Raw genomic sequence first — 20,486 nt, 5'->3', positions numbered from 1 at the left:
TACTCTTTTTAACTGGAGGGCCACTACACCCCCTACCTTTCTACCTACTGTAGTACTCTTTTTAACTGGAGGGCCACTACACCCCCTACCTTTCTACCTACTGTAGTACTCTTTTTAACTGGAGGGCCACTGCACCCTCTACCTTTCTACCTACTGTAGTACTCTTTTTAACTGGAGGACCACTACACCCTCTACCTTTCTACCTACTGTAGTACTCTTTTTAACTGGAGGGCCACTACACCCCCTACCTTTCTACCTACTGTAGTACTCTTTTTAACTGGAGGGCCACTACACCCCCTACCTTTCTACCTACTGTAGTACTCTTTTTAACTGGAGGGCCACTACACCCCCTACCTTTCTACCTACTGTAATACTCTTTTTAACTGGAGGACCACTACACCCCCTACCTTTCTACCTACTGTAGTACTCTTTTTAACTGGAGGACCACTACACCCCCTACCTTTCTACCTACTGTAGTACTCTTTTTAACTGGAGGACCACTACACCCTCTACCTTTCTACCTACTGTAGTACTCTTTTTAACTGGAGGGCCACTACACCCCCTACCTTTCTACCTACTGTAGTACTCTTTTTAACTGGAGGGCCACTACACCCTCTACCTTTCTACCTACTGTAGTACTCTTTTTAACTGGAGGGCCACTACACCCTCTACCTTTCTACCTACTGTAGTACTCTTTTTAACTGGAGGGCCACTACACCCTCTACCTTTCTACCTACTGTAGTACTCTTTTTAACTGGAGGGCCACTACACCCTCTACCTTTCTACCTACTGTAGTACTCTTTTTAACTGGAGGACCACTACACCCCCTACCTTTCTACCTACTGTAATACTCTTTTTAACTGGAGGGCCACTACACCCTCTACCTTTCTACCTACTGTAGTACTCTTTTTAACTGGAGGACCACTACACCCCCTACCTTTCTACCTACTGTAGTACTCTTTTTAACTGGAGGACCACTACACCCCCTACCTTTCTACCTACTGTAATACTCTTTTTAACTGGAGGACCACTACACCCTCTACCTTTCTACCTACTGTAATACTCGTTTTAACTGGAGGGCCACTACACCTATAAACATTCATCTTGAGGAGCAGTTGTTTCGTACAGTCCCACATTGAACAGGTTATAATAATCCCCAGTGTTTCCATGGTAACACAAACCCTGACCCCAGACTGGATCAGACGGTCTTTGGACCAAACGGTGGGAAGAGAAACCGTCTCACTCCTCTGACGTCACCCTCCAGTGGTGTTCGGCCAGTCGAGGTGGAGGAACATTCTGGATGAATGTTGGTGTGACTGCTGCACGAGGCAGCGGCTCCACGTTCAGTCCTGCCGTTTCACCGCCGGTACTACTACGCTACTACTGCGGTACTACTGCTGTACTACTGCGGTACTACTTTGGCCTCGTCGTCACTTCTGCTCAGTGATGAAGCGCATGAGTGTGACGCCACGAGTGTGACGCCACGACTGTGACGCCACGACTGTGACGCCACGACTGTGACGCCACGAGTGTGACATCACGACTGTGACATCACGACTGTGACATCACGAGTGTGACATCACGAGTGTGACAGCCAGCTCCAGCAGCCGCTGGGTTTGGTCATTTTGGACAGACGCTCAAAAAAACCCACAATGAGTGACGTGTGCAGCAAAGCAGCGTGGTGTGTCCTCACCACACACACACACACACACACACACACACACACACACACACACACACACACACAGACACACACACACACACACACACACACACACACACCCCGTCATCTCAGATCATAACTTCGCCTCCTGACAAACTGTAAATAGCAGCAAACAGGGCGGGGCTAAACGATTCTTTTTAAAATAGTTCTTTTTAAAGCGATTCTTTTTAAAACGGTTCTTTTTAAAGCGATTCTTTTTAAAACAGTTTAAAACGATTCTTTAAAGGAATAGAGGACTATTCCAACATTTCCTCGGCTCCGTCAGTCGACCACCAATGATGAACTGACTTCCGTGTAGTGAATCACGATGCTAAGCTAGCAGACGTCAGTGTAATAAAGTGTTTCACTGGGAAACGACCGCAGCGGGATGGAGCTAATGCTAATGATGGATTAGCTTGAACAGATACGTGTGCAGTCCCTACAATCTGCCCCTGAAGCTCCTGCTCCTCAGCCTCTCCAGTGTAAAAACCACGTGTGCACATGGTTGTAGAAAGACGATAGTTGAGTTGATGGTTTCTAACCGGCCACTCCTCTGTCCAGGGACTTGAGCAACGTGAACTGCGAGGAGCTGGGCCCGCTGCCGCCGGGCTGGGAGATCAGGAACACCGCCACCGGCCGGGTCTACTTCGTGGACCATAACAACCGAACCACACAGTTCACGGACCCGCGGCTGTCGGCCAACCTGCATCTGGTCCTCAAGTGAGCAGACGGTTCTATGGCCTCCAGCTCTAGGTTCTGTCAGAGTTTGTCGGGTACCTTCAGCAGCTCGTCCCTGTGGAAGAGGACAGGACTGCCGTGTCCATGTCTGTCCAGCGAGCTCCAGAGGACAGGAGGTCTGTTCTGGGACCGTTGTGACCCTGAACTGTGTCCAACGTCACCAGAACCACATTCCAGGTTCCTCTGGACCCTGATGGTCGACACCTGATTCATTCTCTCTCTTTTACCCTCTAACTTATCCTCTCTCCTGTGCTTGTTTCCTCTGCTGTCCCTCCCTCCCTCCCTCCCTCCCTCCCTCCCTCCCTCCCTCCCTCTTTCCCTCCCTCTTTTCTCCAGCAGTCCAAGTCCAAATGGTTCCCGTGTGGCCATGGACGGCCAGAACACTAACCTCAGGTAACCTGCATACACTGATACTGTGTGTGTGTGTGTGTGTGTGTGTGTGTGTGTGTGTGTGTGTGTGTGTGTGTGTGTGTGTGTGTGTGTGTGTGTGTGTGTGTGTGTGTGTGTGTGTGTGTGTGTGTGTGTGTGTGTGTGTGTGTGTGTGTGTGTGTGTGTGTGTGTGTGTGTGTGTGTGTGTGTGTGTGTGTGTGTGTGTGAACTCTTCACACAAGCACAGTTCTACTAGCTGATCTTGTTACATGAACACGTGAAGAGGAAAGTCCAGCAGACAGAAATCGTCCCGTCTTCAGTGGGGAGTTGAACAGAGGAATACAGAAACTTATAGATTTTTCCATCCATCCATCATCCCTCCATCCATCACCCACCCATCCATTATCCATCCCTCCATCCATCATCCTGCTGTTTATTTGTAAGAAAAGGCTGAGATGTGCGAGTTCACGAAACTCTAACATGATATGAGCAGAACCTGTGTTGAGGTGCTTTGTTTAGGTTTGTAGTTCCCGGTATCTTAGCGGGGGGGGAATATGGGGGGGGGGGGGGGGGGAATTACACTCTTCTGGCTCTGGAAAGATTTTCTACTTTGCTGCGCTTGTATTTTCTATATTTACCATCAAATACTTGCAGCTTCCCCCATTTGGAAACCAGAGACGATGAAGTGTGTTGAAGCATATTTTTAATGACACAGAGAGAAAAGGAGTCTTTATTATACGGTTCTTAGTCCTTGAGCCAAAAGCAGCGGCTGCAGTTGTTTCTTCTCCTCCTTCCTAAAGTGGTGTCAAGGTTCTCCACCTCGCCCCTCCAGTCCTCAGGCTGCCAGCACAATAAATAGCGCTGGTGTAGATTATACAGGACGTCTAGTGGAAACAGTGCTGGGAGTCTGGAGCCCAGAGACCACAGGTCCTCAGCAGTGTCCCGCCTCGGTGTGGACACCAGCAGCCTGGACTGTCCTCCAGAGACGGTAAGAAAACCAGACAGGACGAGGAGGAAAGCAGCTCCTCTGGACTTTCACAATAAAATGACATTAAGAAAACCATACAGGACGAGGAGGAAAGCAGCTCCTCTGGACTTTCACAATAAAATGACATTAAGAAAACCATACAGGACGAGGAGGAAAGCAGCTCCTCTGGACTTTCACAATAAAATGACATTAAGAAAACCATACAGGACGAAGAGGAAAGCAGCTCCTCTGGACTTTCACAATAAAATGATGTTAAAATGATACAGGAGGAAGAGGAAAGCTGCAGCTCCTCTGGACTTTCACAATAAAATGACGTTAAAATGATGCAAGACGAAGAGGAAAGCTGCAGCTCCTCTGGACTTTCACAATAAAATGACGTTAAGAAAACAATACAGGAGGAAGAGGAAAGCTGCAGCTCCTCTGGACTTTCACAATAAAATGACGTTAAGAAAACAATACAGGAGGAAGAGGAAAGCTGCAGCTCCTCTGGACTTTCACAATAAAATAACGTTAAGAAAACGATACAGGAGGACGAGGAAAGCAGCTCCTCTGGACTTTCACAATAAAATGATAAAACAATACAGGAGGAAAGCAGTTCCTCTGGACTTTCACAATAAAATGATGTTAAAATGATGCAAGACGAAGAGGAAAGCTGCAGTTCCTCTGGACTTCCACAATAAAATGACGTTAAGTAAACAACAATACAGGAGGAAGAGGAAAGCTGCAGCTCCTCTGGACTTTCACAATAAAATGACGATAAGAAAGCGATACAGGAGGAAGAGGAAAGCTGCTCCTCTGGACAAACACCCAACCTCCAGGCTGTTTGGTGGGCTGGGCAGCCTTCCAGGACTCCGCCCCCTTTACCAGCTGCTTTTACCGTCAGACAGGAAGTAGAAGTGTCCTGGACTGGAGACGGACGGAGGACTTAGAGGACAGTTAAAAGACGTCGGTGAGTTTAGATGTGAAGCAAAGAGTGACGATGAGATTGTCGTGAATTAACGACGCCGATCGGCTCTTTTATCTTTCTGCAAGAAAACCAGCTGAGAAACCTTTGATGTTGACTTTCTCTGGTTTTTAGCTGCAACGAGACGAAGTAAAGTGACACTGAGTTGTTTCTGCATGATGTCAGAACCTGGTGATGAACGTCGTCCCTCCACTTTCTCACCATTACAGTACTGGGGACCACCGTCAGTCTTGTTGGTGTCTCCGTCCTGCAGAGTGTCTAGAACCCTGCTTTGGTTCCCTAGAGAACACGCTCCTGTCTTCCAACACACATGGCCACCTTGTTCCCTCACAATCTGCCCCCCCCCCCTGCAGCCACCCGCCCCCCATGAAGGACCAGGGCTGTCCCGGCGTCCCCCAGCAGGCCCTGTCCCCGGCCCAGCTGCCCGACGAGGCCGAGTGTCTGACGGTTCCCAAGTACAAGAGAGACCTGGTGCAGAAGCTGAAGATTCTGAGGCAGGAACTGTCCCAGCAGCAGCCTCAGGCCGGACACTGTCGCATCGAGGTCTGCCGGGAGGAGATCTTTGAGGTGAGGACGGAGAGACACACGTCCACTGGGGGACACACACGTCCACCCAGGGGACAGACGTCTTTATTGTGTGTTTCCAAAACTGTGGAAACAGTTTGTATGATGTTTCACCGTCGCAGCAACATGAAGACTGTTGGTTTTATGTTCAGTCTGAAGATCCAGTGAACCAGAGGACGTGTGTCCTCTTCTCAGTTCCTCTAGTTCAGTATGAGGACACTCCTCAGTTCCTCTAGTTCAGTATGAGGACACTCCTCAGTTCCTCTAGTTCAGTTTGAGGACACTTCTCAGTTCCTCTGGTTCAGTATGAGGACACTCCTCAGTTCCTCTGGTTCAGTATGAGGACACTCCTCAGTTCCTCTAGTTCAGTATGAGGACACTTCTCAGTTCCTCTAGTTCAGTATGAGGACACTCCTCAGTTCCTCTAGTTCAGTATGAGGACACTTCTCAGTTCCTCTAGTTCAGTATGAGGACACTCCTCAGTTCCTCTAGTTCAGTATGAGGACACTCCTCAGTTCCTCTGGTTCAGTATGAGGACACTCCTCAGTTCCTCTGGTTCAGTATGAGGACACTTCTCAGTTCCTCTGGTTCAGTATGAGGACACTTCTCAGTTCCTCTAGTTCAGTATGAGGACACTCCTCAGTTCCTCTGGTTCAGTATGAGGACACTCCTCAGTTCCTCTGGTTCAGTATGAGGACACTCCTCAGTTCCTCTGGTTCAGTATGAGGACACTCCTCAGTTCCTCTGGTTCAGTATGAGGACACTTCTCAGTTCCTCTAGTTCAGTATGAGGACACTCCTCAGTTCCTCTAGTTCAGTTTGAGGACACTTCTCAGTTCCTCTCGTTCAGTATGAGGACACTCCTCAGTTCCTCTGGTTCAGTATGAGGACACTCCTCAGTTCCTCTGGTTCAGTATGAGGACACTTCTCAGTTCCTCTAGTTCAGTATGAGGACACTCCTCAGTTCCTCTCGTTCAGTATGAGGACACTCCTCAGTTCCTCTAGTTCAGTATGAGGACACTCCTCAGTTCCTCTAGTTCAGTTTGAGGACACTTCTCAGTTCCTCTGGTTCAGTATGAGGACACTCCTCAGTTCCTCTGGTTCAGTATGAGGACACTCCTCAGTTCCTCTGGTTCAGTATGAGGACACTCCTCAGTTCCTCTGGTTCAGTATGAGGACACTTCTCAGTTCCTCTAGTTCAGTATGAGGACACTCCTCAGTTCCTCTAGTTCAGTTTGAGGACACTTCTCAGTTCCTCTCGTTCAGTATGAGGACACTCCTCAGTTCCTCTGGTTCAGTATGAGGACACTCCTCAGTTCCTCTGGTTCAGTATGAGGACACTTCTCAGTTCCTCTAGTTCAGTATGAGGACACTCCTCAGTTCTTCTCGTTCAGTATGAGGACACTTCTCAGTTCCTCTCGTTCAGTATGAGGACACTCCTCAGTTCCTCTAGTTCAGTATGAGGACACTCCTCAGTTCCTCTAGTTCAGTATGAGGACACTTCTCAGTTCCTCTGGTTCAGTATGAGGACACTCCTCAGTTCCTCTGGTTCAGTATGAGGACACTCCTCAGTTCCTCTGGTTCAGTATGAGGACACTTCTCAGTTCCTCTAGTTCAGTATGAGGACACTCCTCAGTTCTTCTCGTTCAGTATGAGGACACTTCTCAGTTCCTCTCGTTCAGTATGAGGACACTCCTCAGTTCCTCTAGTTCAGTATGAGGACACTCCTCAGTTCCTCTAGTTCAGTTTGAGGACACTTCTCAGTTCCTCTGGTTCAGTTTGAGGACACTCCTCAGTTCCTCTAGTTCAGTATGAGGACACTCCTCAGTTCCTCTAGTTCAGTATGAGGACACTCCTCAGTTCCTCTAGTTCAGTTTGAGGACACTTCTCAGTTCCTCTGGTTCAGTTTGAGGACACTCCTCAGTTCCTCTAGTTCAGTATGAGGACACTCCTCAGTTCCTCTGGTTCAGTATGAGGACACTCCTCAGTTCCTCTAGTTCAGTATGAGGACACTTCTCAGTTCCTCTAGTTCAGTATGAGGACACTCCTCAGTTCCTCTAGTTCAGTATGAGGACACTTCTCAGTTCCTCTAGTTCAGTATGAGGACACTCCTCAGTTCCTCTAGTTCAGTATGAGGACACTCCTCAGTTCCTCTGGTTCAGTATGAGGACACTCCTCAGTTCCTCTGGTTCAGTATGAGGACACTTCTCAGTTCCTCTGGTTCAGTATGAGGACACTTCTCAGTTCCTCTAGTTCAGTATGAGGACACTCCTCAGTTCCTCTGGTTCAGTATGAGGACACTCCTCAGTTCCTCTGGTTCAGTATGAGGACACTCCTCAGTTCCTCTGGTTCAGTATGAGGACACTCCTCAGTTCCTCTGGTTCAGTATGAGGACACTTCTCAGTTCCTCTAGTTCAGTATGAGGACACTCCTCAGTTCCTCTAGTTCAGTTTGAGGACACTTCTCAGTTCCTCTCGTTCAGTATGAGGACACTCCTCAGTTCCTCTGGTTCAGTATGAGGACACTCCTCAGTTCCTCTGGTTCAGTATGAGGACACTTCTCAGTTCCTCTAGTTCAGTATGAGGACACTCCTCAGTTCCTCTCGTTCAGTATGAGGACACTCCTCAGTTCCTCTAGTTCAGTATGAGGACACTCCTCAGTTCCTCTAGTTCAGTTTGAGGACACTTCTCAGTTCCTCTGGTTCAGTATGAGGACACTCCTCAGTTCCTCTGGTTCAGTATGAGGACACTCCTCAGTTCCTCTGGTTCAGTATGAGGACACTCCTCAGTTCCTCTGGTTCAGTATGAGGACACTTCTCAGTTCCTCTAGTTCAGTATGAGGACACTCCTCAGTTCCTCTAGTTCAGTTTGAGGACACTTCTCAGTTCCTCTCGTTCAGTATGAGGACACTCCTCAGTTCCTCTGGTTCAGTATGAGGACACTCCTCAGTTCCTCTGGTTCAGTATGAGGACACTTCTCAGTTCCTCTAGTTCAGTATGAGGACACTCCTCAGTTCTTCTCGTTCAGTATGAGGACACTTCTCAGTTCCTCTCGTTCAGTATGAGGACACTCCTCAGTTCCTCTAGTTCAGTATGAGGACACTCCTCAGTTCCTCTAGTTCAGTATGAGGACACTTCTCAGTTCCTCTGGTTCAGTATGAGGACACTCCTCAGTTCCTCTGGTTCAGTATGAGGACACTCCTCAGTTCCTCTGGTTCAGTATGAGGACACTTCTCAGTTCCTCTAGTTCAGTATGAGGACACTCCTCAGTTCTTCTCGTTCAGTATGAGGACACTTCTCAGTTCCTCTCGTTCAGTATGAGGACACTCCTCAGTTCCTCTAGTTCAGTATGAGGACACTCCTCAGTTCCTCTAGTTCAGTATGAGGACACTCCTCAGTTCCTCTCGTTCAGTATGAGGACACTCCTCAGTTCCTCTAGTTCAGTATGAGGACACTTCTCAGTTCCTCTGGTTCAGTATGAGGACACTCCTCAGTTCCTCTAGTTCAGTATGAGGACACTTCTCAGTTCCTCTAGTTCAGTATGAGGACACTCCTCAGTTCCTCTAGTTCAGTATGAGGACACTCCTCAGTTCCTCTAGTTCAGTATGAGGACACTTCTCAGTTCCTCTAGTTCAGTATGAGGACACTCCTCAGTTCCTCTAGTTCAGTATGAGGACACTTCTCAGTTCCTCTAGTTCAGTATGAGGACACTCCTCAGTTCCTCTAGTTCAGTATGAGGACACTTCTCAGTTCCTCTCGTTCAGTATGAGGACACTCCTCAGTTCCTCTAGTTCAGTATGAGGACACTCCTCAGTTCCTCTAGTTCAGTATGAGGACACTTCTCAGTTCCTCTGGTTCAGTATGAGGACACTCCTCAGTTCCTCTAGTTCAGTATGAGGACACTTCTCAGTTCCTCTAGTTCAGTATGAGGACACTCCTCAGTTCCTCTAGTTCAGTATGAGGACACTTCTCAGTTCCTCTAGTTCAGTATGAGGACACTCCTCAGTTCCTCTAGTTCAGTATGAGGACACTCCTCAGTTCCTCTCGTTCAGTATGAGGACACTCCTCAGTTCCTCTAGTTCAGTATGAGGACACTCCTCAGTTCCTCTGGTTCAGTATGAGGACACTCCTCAGTTCCTCTAGTTCAGTATGAGGACACTCCTCAGTTCCTCTCGTTCAGTATGAGGACACTTCTCAGTTCCTCTAGTTCAGTATGAGGACACTTCTCAGTTCCTCTGGTTCAGTATGAGGACACTTCTCAGTTCCTCTGGTTCAGTATGAGGACACTTCTCAGTTCCTCTGGTTCAGTATGAGGACACTTCTCAGTTCCTCTGGTTCAGTATGAGGACACTTCTCAGTTCCTCTGGTTCAGTATGAGGACACTCCTCAGTTCCTCTAGTTCAGTATGAGGACACTCCTCAGTTCCTCTAGTTCAGTATGAGGACACTCCTCAGTTCCTCTCGTTCAGTATGAGGACACTCCTCAGTTCCTCTAGTTCAGTATGAGGACACTCCTCAGTTCCTCTAGTTCAGTATGAGGACACTTCTCAGTTCCCCTGGTTCAGTATGAGGACACTCCTCAGTTCCTCTAGTTCAGTATGAGGACACTCCTCAGTTCCTCTAGTTCAGTATGAGGACACTTCTCAGTTCCTCTAGTTCAGTATGAGGACACTTCTCAGTTCCTCTGGTTCAGTATGAGGACACTCCTCAGTTCCTCTAGTTCAGTATGAGGACACTCCTCAGTTCCTCTAGTTCAGTATGAGGACACTCCTCAGTTCCTCTGGTTCAGTATGAGGACACTCCTCAGTTCCTCTAGTTCAGTATGAGGACACTCCTCAGTTCCTCTAGTTCAGTATGAGGACACTTCTCAGTTCCTCTAGTTCAGTATGAGGACACTCCTCAGTTCCTCTAGTTCAGTATGAGGACACTCCTCAGTTCCTCTAGTTCAGTATGAGGACACTTCTCAGTTCCTCTCGTTCAGTATGAGGACACTCCTCAGTTCCTCTAGTTCAGTATGAGGACACTTCTCAGTTCCTCTAGTTCAGTATGAGGACACTCCTCAGTTCCTCTGGTTCAGTATGAGGACACTCCTCAGTTCCTCTAGTTCAGTATGAGGACACTTCTCAGTTCCTCTAGTTCAGTATGAGGACACTTCTCAGTTCCTCTGGTTCAGTATGAGGACACTTCTCAGTTCCTCTGGTTCAGTATGAGGACACTCCTCAGTTCCTCTGGTTCAGTATGAGGACACTTCTCAGTTCCTCTGGTTCAGTATGAGGACACTTCTCAGTTCCTCTAGTTCAGTATGAGGACACTTCTCAGTTCCTCTAGTTCGGTATGAGGACACTTCTCAGTTCCTCTGGTTCAGTATGAGGACACTTCTCAGTTCCTCTGGTTCAGTATGAGGACACTCCTCAGTTCCTCTGGTTCAGTATGAGGACACTTCTCAGTTCCTCTCGTTCAGTATGAGGACACTCCTCAGTTCCTCTAGTTCAGTATGAGGACACTTCTCAGTTCCTCTGGTTCAGTATGAGGACACTCCTCAGTTCCTCTAGTTCAGTATGAGGACACTTCTCAGTTCCTCTAGTTCAGTATGAGGACACTCCTCAGTTCCTCTAGTTCAGTATGAGGACACTTCTCAGTTCCTCTAGTTCAGTATGAGGACACTCCTCAGTTCCTCTAGTTCAGTATGAGGACACTTCTCAGTTCCTCTGGTTCAGTATGAGGACACTCCTCAGTTCCTCTGGTTCAGTATGAGGACACTTCTCAGTTCCTCTGGTTCAGTATGAGGACACTCCTCAGTTCCTCTGGTTCAGTATGAGGACACTCCTGAGCTCACCTGAGGGTTAAAGCTGCTCTGTGCTTTGATCTCAGGAGTCGTACCGTCAGGTGATGAAGATGCGTCCTAAAGATCTTTGGAAGAGACTGATGATTAAGTTCCGAGGAGAAGAAGGGCTGGACTACGGAGGTGTAGCACGGTAACACACCTCTTCTTCTACGTGGCGCCAGAGGTTCCTCACGTTCTTGTACGTGGTGAAGTTTTCACAGCAGGTCCTGTGTTTCAGGGAATGGTTGTACCTGCTGTCCCACGAGATGCTGAACCCGTACTACGGCCTGTTCCAGTACTCCAGAGACGATATCTACACTCTGCAGATCAACCCCGACTCTGCCGTCAACCCGGTAACAAACACTGAGTTACCGTCACGTCTGTGGTTCAGATCACACGGCTCTGATTAGAGGAAATGGTTTTGCTGATCAGAATTCTCTCTGGGAATGAAGAAAATCCTGCTTTTTTGCGTTTTTTCATTTAAAAAAACCACAAAAAACCTTAGAAAATTCCAAATGAAACAATTCTGCATGTATTGTTTTCAATAGAACATTTCAATGTTTATTAAAACAAGCCTCACCATGAGGAAGTGTAACCTTGACACCGCGCCTCTCTGCAGGAGCACCTGTCCTACTTCCACTTCGTAGGGCGCATCATGGGTATGGCGGTGTTCCACGGCCACTACATCGACGGCGGCTTCACGCTGCCGTTCTACAAGCAGCTGCTGGGGAAACCCATCACCCTGGACGACATGGAGTCTGTGGACCCGGACCTCCACAACAGCCTCGTCTGGATCCTGTGAGACTCTTGTCTTTGTCTGTCCCCCTGATCCAAACTGGCAACCTGGGTCCTGTGAGACTCTTGTCTTTGTCTGTCCCCCTGATCCAAACTGGCAACCTGGGTCCTGTGAGACTCTTGTCTTTGTCTGTCCCCCTGATCCAAACTGGCAACCTGGGTCCTGTGAGACTCTTGTCTTTGTCTGTCCCCCTGATCCAAACTGGCAACCTGGGTCCTGTAAGACTCTTGTCTTTGTCTGTCCCCCTGATCCAAACTGGCAGCCTGGGTCCTGTAAGACTCTTGTCTTTGTCTGTCCCCCTGATCCAAACTGGCAACCTGGGTCCTGTGAGACTCTTGTCTTTGTCTGTCCCCCTGATCCAAACTGGCAGCCTGGGTCCTGTAAGACTCTTGTCTTTGTCTGTCCCCCTGATCCAAACTGGCAACCTGGGTCCTGTGAGACTCTTGTCTTTGTCTGTCCCCCTGATCTAAACTGGCAACCTGGGTACTGTAAGACTCTTATCTTTGTCTGTCCCCCTGATCCAAACTGGCAACCTGGGTCCTGTAAGACTCTTGTCTTTGTCTGTCCCCCTGATCCAAACTGGCAACCTGGGTACTGTAAGACTCTTGTCTTTGTCTGTCCCCCTGATCCAAACTGGCAACCTGGGTCCTGTAAGACTCTTGTCTTTGTCTGTCCCCCTGATCCAAACTGGCAACCTGGGTACTGTAAGACTCTTGTCTTTGTCTGTCCCCCTGATCCAAACTGGCAGCCTGGGTCCTGTAAGACTCTTGTCTTTGTCTGTCCCCCTGATCCAAACTGGCAACCTGGGTCCTGTGAGACTCTTGTCTTTGTCTGTCCCCCTGATCTAAACTGGCAACCTGGGTACTGTAAGACTCTTATCTTTGTCTGTCCCCCTGATCCAAACTGGCAACCTGGGTCCTGTAAGACTCTTGTCTTTGTCTGTCCCCCTGATCCAAACTGGCAACCTGGGTACTGTAAGACTCTTGTCTTTGTCTGTCCCCCTGATCCAAACTGGCAACCTGGGTCCTGTAAGACTCTTGTCTTTGTCTGTCCCCCTGATCCAAACTGGCAACCTGGGTACTGTAAGACTCTTGTCTTTGTCTGTCCCCCTGATCCAAACTGGCAACCTGGGTCCTGTAAGACTCTTGTCTTTGTCTGTCCCCCTGATCCAAACTGGCAACCTGGGTACTGTAAGACTCTTATCTTTGTCTGTCCCCCTGATCCAAACTGGCAACCTGGGTCCTGTAAGACTCTTGTCTTTGTCTGTCCCCCTGATCCAAACTGGCAACCTGGGTACTGTAAGACTCTTGTCTTTGTCTGTCCCCCTGATCCAAACTGGCAACCTGGGTCCTGTAAGACTCTTGTCTTTGTCTGTCCCCCTGATCCAAACTGGCAACCTGGGTACTGTAAGACTCTTGTCTTTGTCTGTCCCCCTGATCCAAACTGGCAGCCTGGGTCCTGTAAGACTCTTGTCTTTGTCTGTCCCCCTGATCCAAACTGGCAACCTGGGTCCTGTGAGACTCTTGTCTTTGTCTGTCCCCCTGATCTAAACTGGCAACCTGGGTACTGTAAGACTCTTATCTTTGTCTGTCCCCCTGATCCAAACTGGCAACCTGGGTCCTGTAAGACTCTTGTCTTTGTCTGTCCCCCTGATCCAAACTGGCAACCTGGGTACTGTAAGACTCTTGTCTTTGTCTGTCCCCCTGATCCAAACTGGCAACCTGGGTCCTGTAAGACTCTTGTCTTTGTCTGTCCCCCTGATCCAAACTGGCAACCTGGGTACTGTAAGACTCTTGTCTTTGTCTGTCCCCCTGATCCAAACTGGCAACCAGAGAGGGAATCAAGCTACTGTGCTTTAAAAAAAAAACTTTTTACCTTCACGTGTGAAAGCAGAGTTTTAGAAACTGTTTAAATTTCTGACCAGGGTCTGTCCAGGGACTGTTCTGGGACTGACCAGGGACTGTCCAGGCCCTGGACAGTCCCTGGTCGGTCCTTGGTCGGTCCCTGGACAGTCCTTGATCGGTCCCTGGACAGTCCCTGGTCAGTCCTTGGTCGGTCCCTGGTCAGTCCTTGGTCGGTCCCTGGACAGTCCCTGGTCAGTCCTTGGTCGGTCCCTGGACAGTCCCTGGTCAGTCCTTGGTCGGTCCTTGGACAGTCCCTGGTCGTCACACCACCTGCAGGTTATTTCCAGGCACCAGTGAACCTCAAATGAATGTTTTTGGACTGTGGGAGGAAACTGGAACACCCAGACAAATCCTGACAACACGGAAAAGCCCCCAAGCCCTAAAACCACAACCCCGCCCCCGTCCCCTCAGTCCCCCCGTCCCCCCGTCCCCCCCGCAACACAAACCTTTACAGATGCTGACAAGTCAAGGTAGTAAAGCTGGTGGAGCTGTTGTGATGACGGTGGCGCCCCCTGCTGCCTGATCAGCTGAACTGAATCCTGCTGGGACGTCCTTGAACAAGAGGTTTTGGAGACGGAGCCTCATAATGAACAAGAGGTTTTGGAGGCGGAGCCTCATAATAAACAAGAGGTTTTGGAGGCGGAGCCTCACAATGAACAAGACAAAACAAACCTGAACAGAGAAGAAGAAACTCTGCTGGATGTTTCCAGACTCGCTGTTCAGCTGCTCTAAGAAATTAAAAGGCTCAAGTTCATGGTGGCTCTGCCCAAAAACCTCTGAACCAGTCCCCCCCCCCCCCCCCCCCCCCCGGACAGGGTCGTTTCTCTGTCCTTTAAAGAGACAATGACCAGGGGGGTCCCACTATCAGTAGAACTGTGACATGCAGGCGAGTCGTTACCGTCCATTTCTCCTTATGGAGGCGACCTGGTCAACATATCCTGACGTTGATTCGAGGCCGTGTCTCCGGTCCTCGTTCAGATGGTGGTTTTAACCCTCTTGTCCGTCCTCTGCTCAGGGACAACGACATCACCGGCGTCCTGGACCACACCTTCTGCGTGGAGCACAACGCCTACGGCGAAATCATCCCGCACGAACTCAAGCCCAACGGCAAGAGTCTTCCTGTGACCGAGGACACCAAGAAGGAGTATGTCAGGTAGGACTCGGCCCGGTGGAGGGACGGCGGGACGTCTCCGGTCTCCGGTCTCCGGCTCATCGTCCAGGTCCTGTTTTGTGCAGGTTGTATGTGAACTGGCGCTTCCTGCACGGCATCGAGGCTCAGTTCCTGGCGCTGCAGAAGGGCTTCAACGAGGTGATCCCACAGCACCTGCTCAAGGCCTTCGACGAGAAGGAGCTGGAGGTGAGACGGACCCCAGACCTCCAGTCAGACCTCTTTAGTCAGCTCCGGTCAGGACCCAAGGTCCAGGAAGTTCCTGCTGTCAGTAGTCCTCTGGGACCCAGTTCCCAGTTCCGTGGGTCAGAGTTTCAGGAAGTAGACTGAGCCAAAGCCAAGAGCAGACTTCAGGGTCGGTTCTGCTTCTTACCTGAGAATCCCGCGGATCCACCAGGAAAGAGGACCAGGTCTGCTTTATGTCTCTGAACCTTTCTGAACCGACTTCTTGTGTTTGTTTTCACTCAGCTGATCGTGTGCGGCCTGGGGAAGATCGACATCTCCGACTGGAAGTCCAACACGCGTCTGAAGCACTGCACCCCCGACAGCAACATCGTGAAGTGGTTTTGGAAAGCCGTGGAGTCGTTCGACGAGGAGCGGCGAGCTCGTCTGCTGCAGTTCGTCACCGGCTCGTCCAGAGTGCCGCTGCAAGGCTTCAAGGCTCTGCAAGGTCCTGAAGACCGTCGCTCGTCTCCGTCTAGACCAGGGGTCGGGAGCCTGGAACGCTTAGAACCGTTTAGACCCGTTTCCATGACAACGCGCTGGAGGCCACACACCCTGCCCACAGTCTGTCACAGATCGTCCCGACGTCGACGCTAAGACGTCATAAAACATCATAAAACATCATAAAACATCTTAAAACATCTTAAAACATCATAAAACATCCTGGAGATGAAGCTTCTACTTTATACCAGCGTTGTGCAATCAGAGGCTTTTATTTTGGCACTCACAAACAGGAAGACCATGTCAGCAGGACACGACACACAACTAATGAACGAAACATGAACTAAGCAACAAAAACAGCTCAACCTTTAGCAACCCTACAACCCTACAACCCTACCATGACCCCAATAATGACATTTAAAACACCACGAACACAAACTCCCATGATGCATTGCAGCGATCAGCATGAAGCGTCGTCACTCAAGTCCACACCTCCGTAGTACCCTCCGTTATCGTTGGCGCTCCAAAGCAACGCCGCCTTGCTGTGGCGCCGCCTTGCTGTGTAACAACGTTACATCGCTGCGTCGTCACCGCCGCACCTTACCGCACCATACCACCTCACCTTACCGCACCATACCACCTCACCTTACCGCACCATATGCCTTACCTTACCACACCATACCACCTTACCTTACTGCACCATACTACCTTACTGCATTGCACCATACCACCTTACTGCACTTCACCATACCGCCTTACCTTACTGCACCATACTACCTTACCATACCTCCTTACCGCACCATACCGCCTTACCTTACCGCACCATACTGCCTTACCTTACCACATCATACCACCTTACCTTACCACCTTACCGCACCATACCGCCTTACCTTACTGCACCATACTGCCTTACCTTGCCACCATACCGCCTTACCTTACCGCACCACCTTACCTTATCTTACCTTACCATACCTCCTTACTGCACCGCCGCGCTCCAGGGTGACCTACAGAGCGACCATACAGCCGACCGCTGGGCTAGCTTAACTCGCTAACTTCCTGCCTGCTGAAACTGACGTCGTGTTGTTTGTGTTGCAGGAGCGGCGGGACCGCGACTCTTCACCATCCACCAGATAGACGCTAACGCTAACAACCTGCCCAAAGCCCACACCTGGTGGGTCACACACACACACACACACACACACACACACACACACACACACACACACACACACACACACACACACACACACACACACACACACACACACACACACACAGCCTTTCCCCACTCCCTGGTGTCAGTACCACCTGGTGTCCAGCAGAGGGAGCCTCAGTAAGGTCAGGAAACAGAAGCGGTGCCCCCTGGAGGCAGGAAGTGGAACAGCGTCGATAAGCAGTGGTGGAAAAGCTGCTTTCCACTCGTCTCACCGTTTTCTCTCTCTTTCCCTCATCGTCTCACCGTTTTCTCTCTCTCTCTCCCTCATCGTCTCACCGTTTTCTCTCTCTTTCCCTCGTCGTCTCACCGTTTTCTCTCTCTCTTTCCCTCATCGTCTCACCGTTTTCTCTCTCTTTCCCTCATCGTCTCACCGTTTTCTCTCTCTTTCCCTCATCGTCTCACCGTTTTCTCTCTTTCCCTCATCGTCTCACCGTTTTCTCTCTCTCTCTCCCTCATCGTCTCACCGTTTTCTCTCTCTCTTTCCCTCATCGTCTCACCGTTTTCTCTCTCTTTCCCTCATCGTCTCACCGTTTTCTCTCTCTTTCCCTCATCGTCTCACCGTTTTCTCTCTCTCTTTCCCTCATCGTCTCACCGTTTTCTCTCTCTTTCCCTCATCGTCTCACCGTTTTCTCTCTCTTTCCCTCATCGTCTCACCGTTTTCTCTCTCTCTTTCCCTCATCGTCTCACCGTTTTCTCTCTCTTTCCCTCATCGTCTCGCCGTTTTCTCTCTCTTTCCCTCATCGTCTCACCGTTTTCTCTCTCTTTCCCTCATCGTCTCACCGTTCTCTCTCTTTCCCTCATCGTCTCACCGTTTTCTCTCTCTCTTTCCCTCATCGTCTCACCGTTTTCTCTCTTTCTCTCTTTCCCTCATCGTCTCACCGTTTTCTCTCTTTCTCTCTTTCCCTCATCGTCTCACCGTTTTCTCTCTTTCTCTCTCTTTCCCTCATCGTCTCGCCGTTTTCTCTCTCTTTCCCTCATCGTCTCACCGTTTTCTCTCTTTCCCTCATCGTCTCGCCGTTTTCTCTCTCTTTCCCTCATCGTCTCACCGTTCTCTCTCTCTCTTTCCCTCATCGTCTCACCGTTTTCTCTCTTTCTCTCTTTCCCTCATCGTCTCACCGTTTTCTCTCTTTCTCTCTTTCCCTCATCGTCTCACCGTTTTCTCTCTTTCTCTCTCTTTCCCTCATCGTCTCACCGTTTTCTCTCTTTCTCTCTCTTTCCCTCATCGTCTCGCCGTTTTCTCTCTTTCCCTCATCGTCTCGCCGTTTTCTCTCTCTTTCCCTCATCGTCTCGCCGTTTTCTCTCTCTTTCCCTCATCGTCTCGCCGTTTTCTCTCTCTTTCCCTCATCGTCTCGCCGTTTTCTCTCTCTTTCCCTCATCGTCTCGCCGTTTTCTCTCTTTCTCTCTTTCCATCATCGTCTCACCGTTTTCTCTCTTTCTCCCTCTTTCCCTCATCGTCTCACCGTTTTCTCTCTTTCCCTCATCGTCTCGCCGTTTTCTCTCTCTTTCCCTCATCGTCTCACCGTTTTCTCTCTTTCCCTCATCGTCTCACCATTTTCTCTCTCTTTCCCTCATCGTCTCACCGTTCTCTCTCTTTCCCTCATCGTCTCACCGTTTTCTCTCTTTCTCTCTTTCCCTCATCGTCTCACCGTTTTCTCTCTTTCCCTCATCGTCTCGCCGTTTTCTCTCTCTTTCCCTCATCGTCTCACCGTTTTCTCTCTTTCCCTCATCGTCTCACCATTTTCTCTCTCTTTCCCTCATCGTCTCACCGTTCTCTCTCTTTCCCTCATCGTCTCACCGTTTTCTCTCTCTTTCCCTCATCGTCTCACCGTTCTCTCTCTCTCTTTCCCTCATCGTCTCGCCGTTTTCTCTCTCTTTCCCTCATCGTCTCACCGTTCTCTCTCTCTCTTTCCCTCATCGTCTCGCCGTTTTCTCTCTTTCTCTCTTTCCCTCACCGTCTCACCGTTTTCTCTCTTTCTCTCTCTTTCCCTCATCGTCTCACCGTTCTCTCTCTCTCTTTCCCTCATCGTCTCACCGTTTTCTCTCTTTCTCTCTTTCCCTCATCGTCTCACCGTTTTCTCTCTTTCTCTCTCTTTCCCTCATCGTCTCACCGTTTTCTCTCTTTCTCTCTCTTTCCCTCATCGTCTCACCGTTTTCTCTCTTTCCCTCATCGTCTCGCCGTTTTCTCTCTCTTTCCCTCATCGTCTCACCGTTTTCTCTCTTTCCCTCATCGTCTCGCCGTTTTCTCTCTCTTTCCCTCATCGTCTCACCGTTTTCTCTCTCTTTCCCTCATCGTCTCACCGTTCTCTCTCTTTCCCTCATCGTCTCACCATTTTCTCTCTCTTTCCCTCATCGTCTCACCGTTTTCTCTCTTTCTCTCTTTCCCTCATCGTCTCACCGTTTTCTCTCTCTCTCTCCCTCATCGTCTCACCGTTTTCTCTCTCTTTCCCTCATCGTCTCACCGTTCTCTCTCTTTCCCTCATCGTCTCACCATTTTCTCTCTCTTTCCCTCATCGTCTCACCGTTTTCTCTCTCTTTCCCTCATCGTCTCACCGTTTTCTCTCTCTTTCCCTCATCGTCTCACCGTTTTCTCTCTCTTTCCCTCATCGTCTCACCGTTTTCTCTCTCTTTCCCTTATCGTCTCACCGTTTTCTCTCTTTCCCTCATCGTCTCGCCGTTTTCTCTCTCTTTCCCTCATCGTCTCACCGTTTTCTCTCTTTCTCTCTCTCTCCCTCATCGTCTCACCGTTTTCTCTCTTTCCCTCATCGTCTCACCGTTTTCTCTCTCTCTCTCCCTCCAGCTTCAACCGGATCGACATCCCTCCCTACGAGAGCTACGACAAACTGTACGACAAGCTGCTGACGGCCATCGAGGAGACGTGCGGCTTCGCGGTGGAATGAGGTTGTCGGTGGAACTCCGGCGCCCCCTGGTGGCCGAGGAGCCCCCGGCCCCCGGTCTTCCTCTTCTCTCTCTCCACCGTTCTCTCGCTTCCCTCCACCGGCGGCTCGTCTTCCTGTTCACGTCACTTCTCCTGGAGACTTGAGAGCAAATCAGTCGCTTTGTCGTCGTCAGAAGAAACTTTGGTCTAATTAGCAAACCTCTTCCATCGCTCTTCCTTCAAAACAAAATACTCAGATTACTGCGACGGTCCACTTTTGTTTTATTGTTTTAAATCTATGTTGCAGTTTCCACTGATGGATCCATGTCATGCTACTGAACGTAGAACCTGCAGGGCGCCACACCTTCCTTTAGCCGCCATTTTAACCTCAACCACCATGTGGCTGCAGAGCGGGTAAGGTGAGGGGTAGGGCTAGGTGAGAGGTAGGGCTAGGTGGGAGGTAGGGCTAGGTGAGAGGTAGGGCTAGGTGAGAGGTAGGGCTAGGTGAGAGGTAGGGCTAGGTGGGAGGTAGGGTTAGCGTTAGGTGAGAGGTAGGGCTAGGTGAGAGGTAGGGCTAGGTGAGAGGTAGGGCTAGGTGGGAGCTAGGGCTAGGTGAGAGGTAGGGTTAGCGTTAGGTGAGAGGTAGGGTTAGGTGAGAGGTAGGGTTAGCGTTAGGTGAGAGGTAGGGTTAGGTGAGAGGTAGGGTTAGCGTTAGGTGA

General features: G+C 49.7%; 1 protein-coding gene across 2 annotated transcripts in view; it reads left to right on the top strand.

Annotated features, from left to right (window-relative positions):
- LOC308128581 (E3 ubiquitin-protein ligase SMURF2-like) overlaps positions 1-20,208 on the top strand; it is a 60,645-nt gene extending 40,437 nt beyond the window's left edge. Inside the window, exons 10-20 of one of the 2 annotated variants that reach the window (XM_080494192.1) lie at positions 2,264-2,422; positions 2,780-2,833; positions 5,115-5,328; positions 11,193-11,296; positions 11,384-11,498; positions 11,765-11,943; positions 14,861-14,998; positions 15,082-15,202; positions 15,482-15,683; positions 16,772-16,847; positions 19,690-20,208. In XM_080494192.1, coding sequence (XP_080350318.1) covers positions 2,264-2,422; positions 2,780-2,833; positions 5,115-5,328; positions 11,193-11,296; positions 11,384-11,498; positions 11,765-11,943; positions 14,861-14,998; positions 15,082-15,202; positions 15,482-15,683; positions 16,772-16,847; positions 19,690-19,789 — 1,462 coding nt within the window. In that variant the 3' untranslated portion in view covers positions 19,790-20,208. Of the gene's footprint in view, positions 1-2,263; positions 2,423-2,776; positions 2,834-5,114; positions 5,329-11,192; positions 11,297-11,383; positions 11,499-11,764; positions 11,944-14,860; positions 14,999-15,081; positions 15,203-15,481; positions 15,684-16,771; positions 16,848-19,689 lie in introns of both variants that reach the window. The other variant, XM_080494191.1, reaches the window with a different exon arrangement.
- The last annotated feature ends 278 nt before the right edge of the window (positions 20,209-20,486 follow it).

The sequence above is a fragment of the Blennius ocellaris genome, assembly GCF_963422515.1.
Source record: "Blennius ocellaris genome assembly, chromosome: 3".
Classification (NCBI taxonomy): domain Eukaryota; kingdom Metazoa; phylum Chordata; class Actinopteri; order Blenniiformes; family Blenniidae; genus Blennius; species Blennius ocellaris.
Note: the sequence above shows the minus strand (reverse complement) of the source record. Positions and strands in the feature narration are given on the sequence as shown.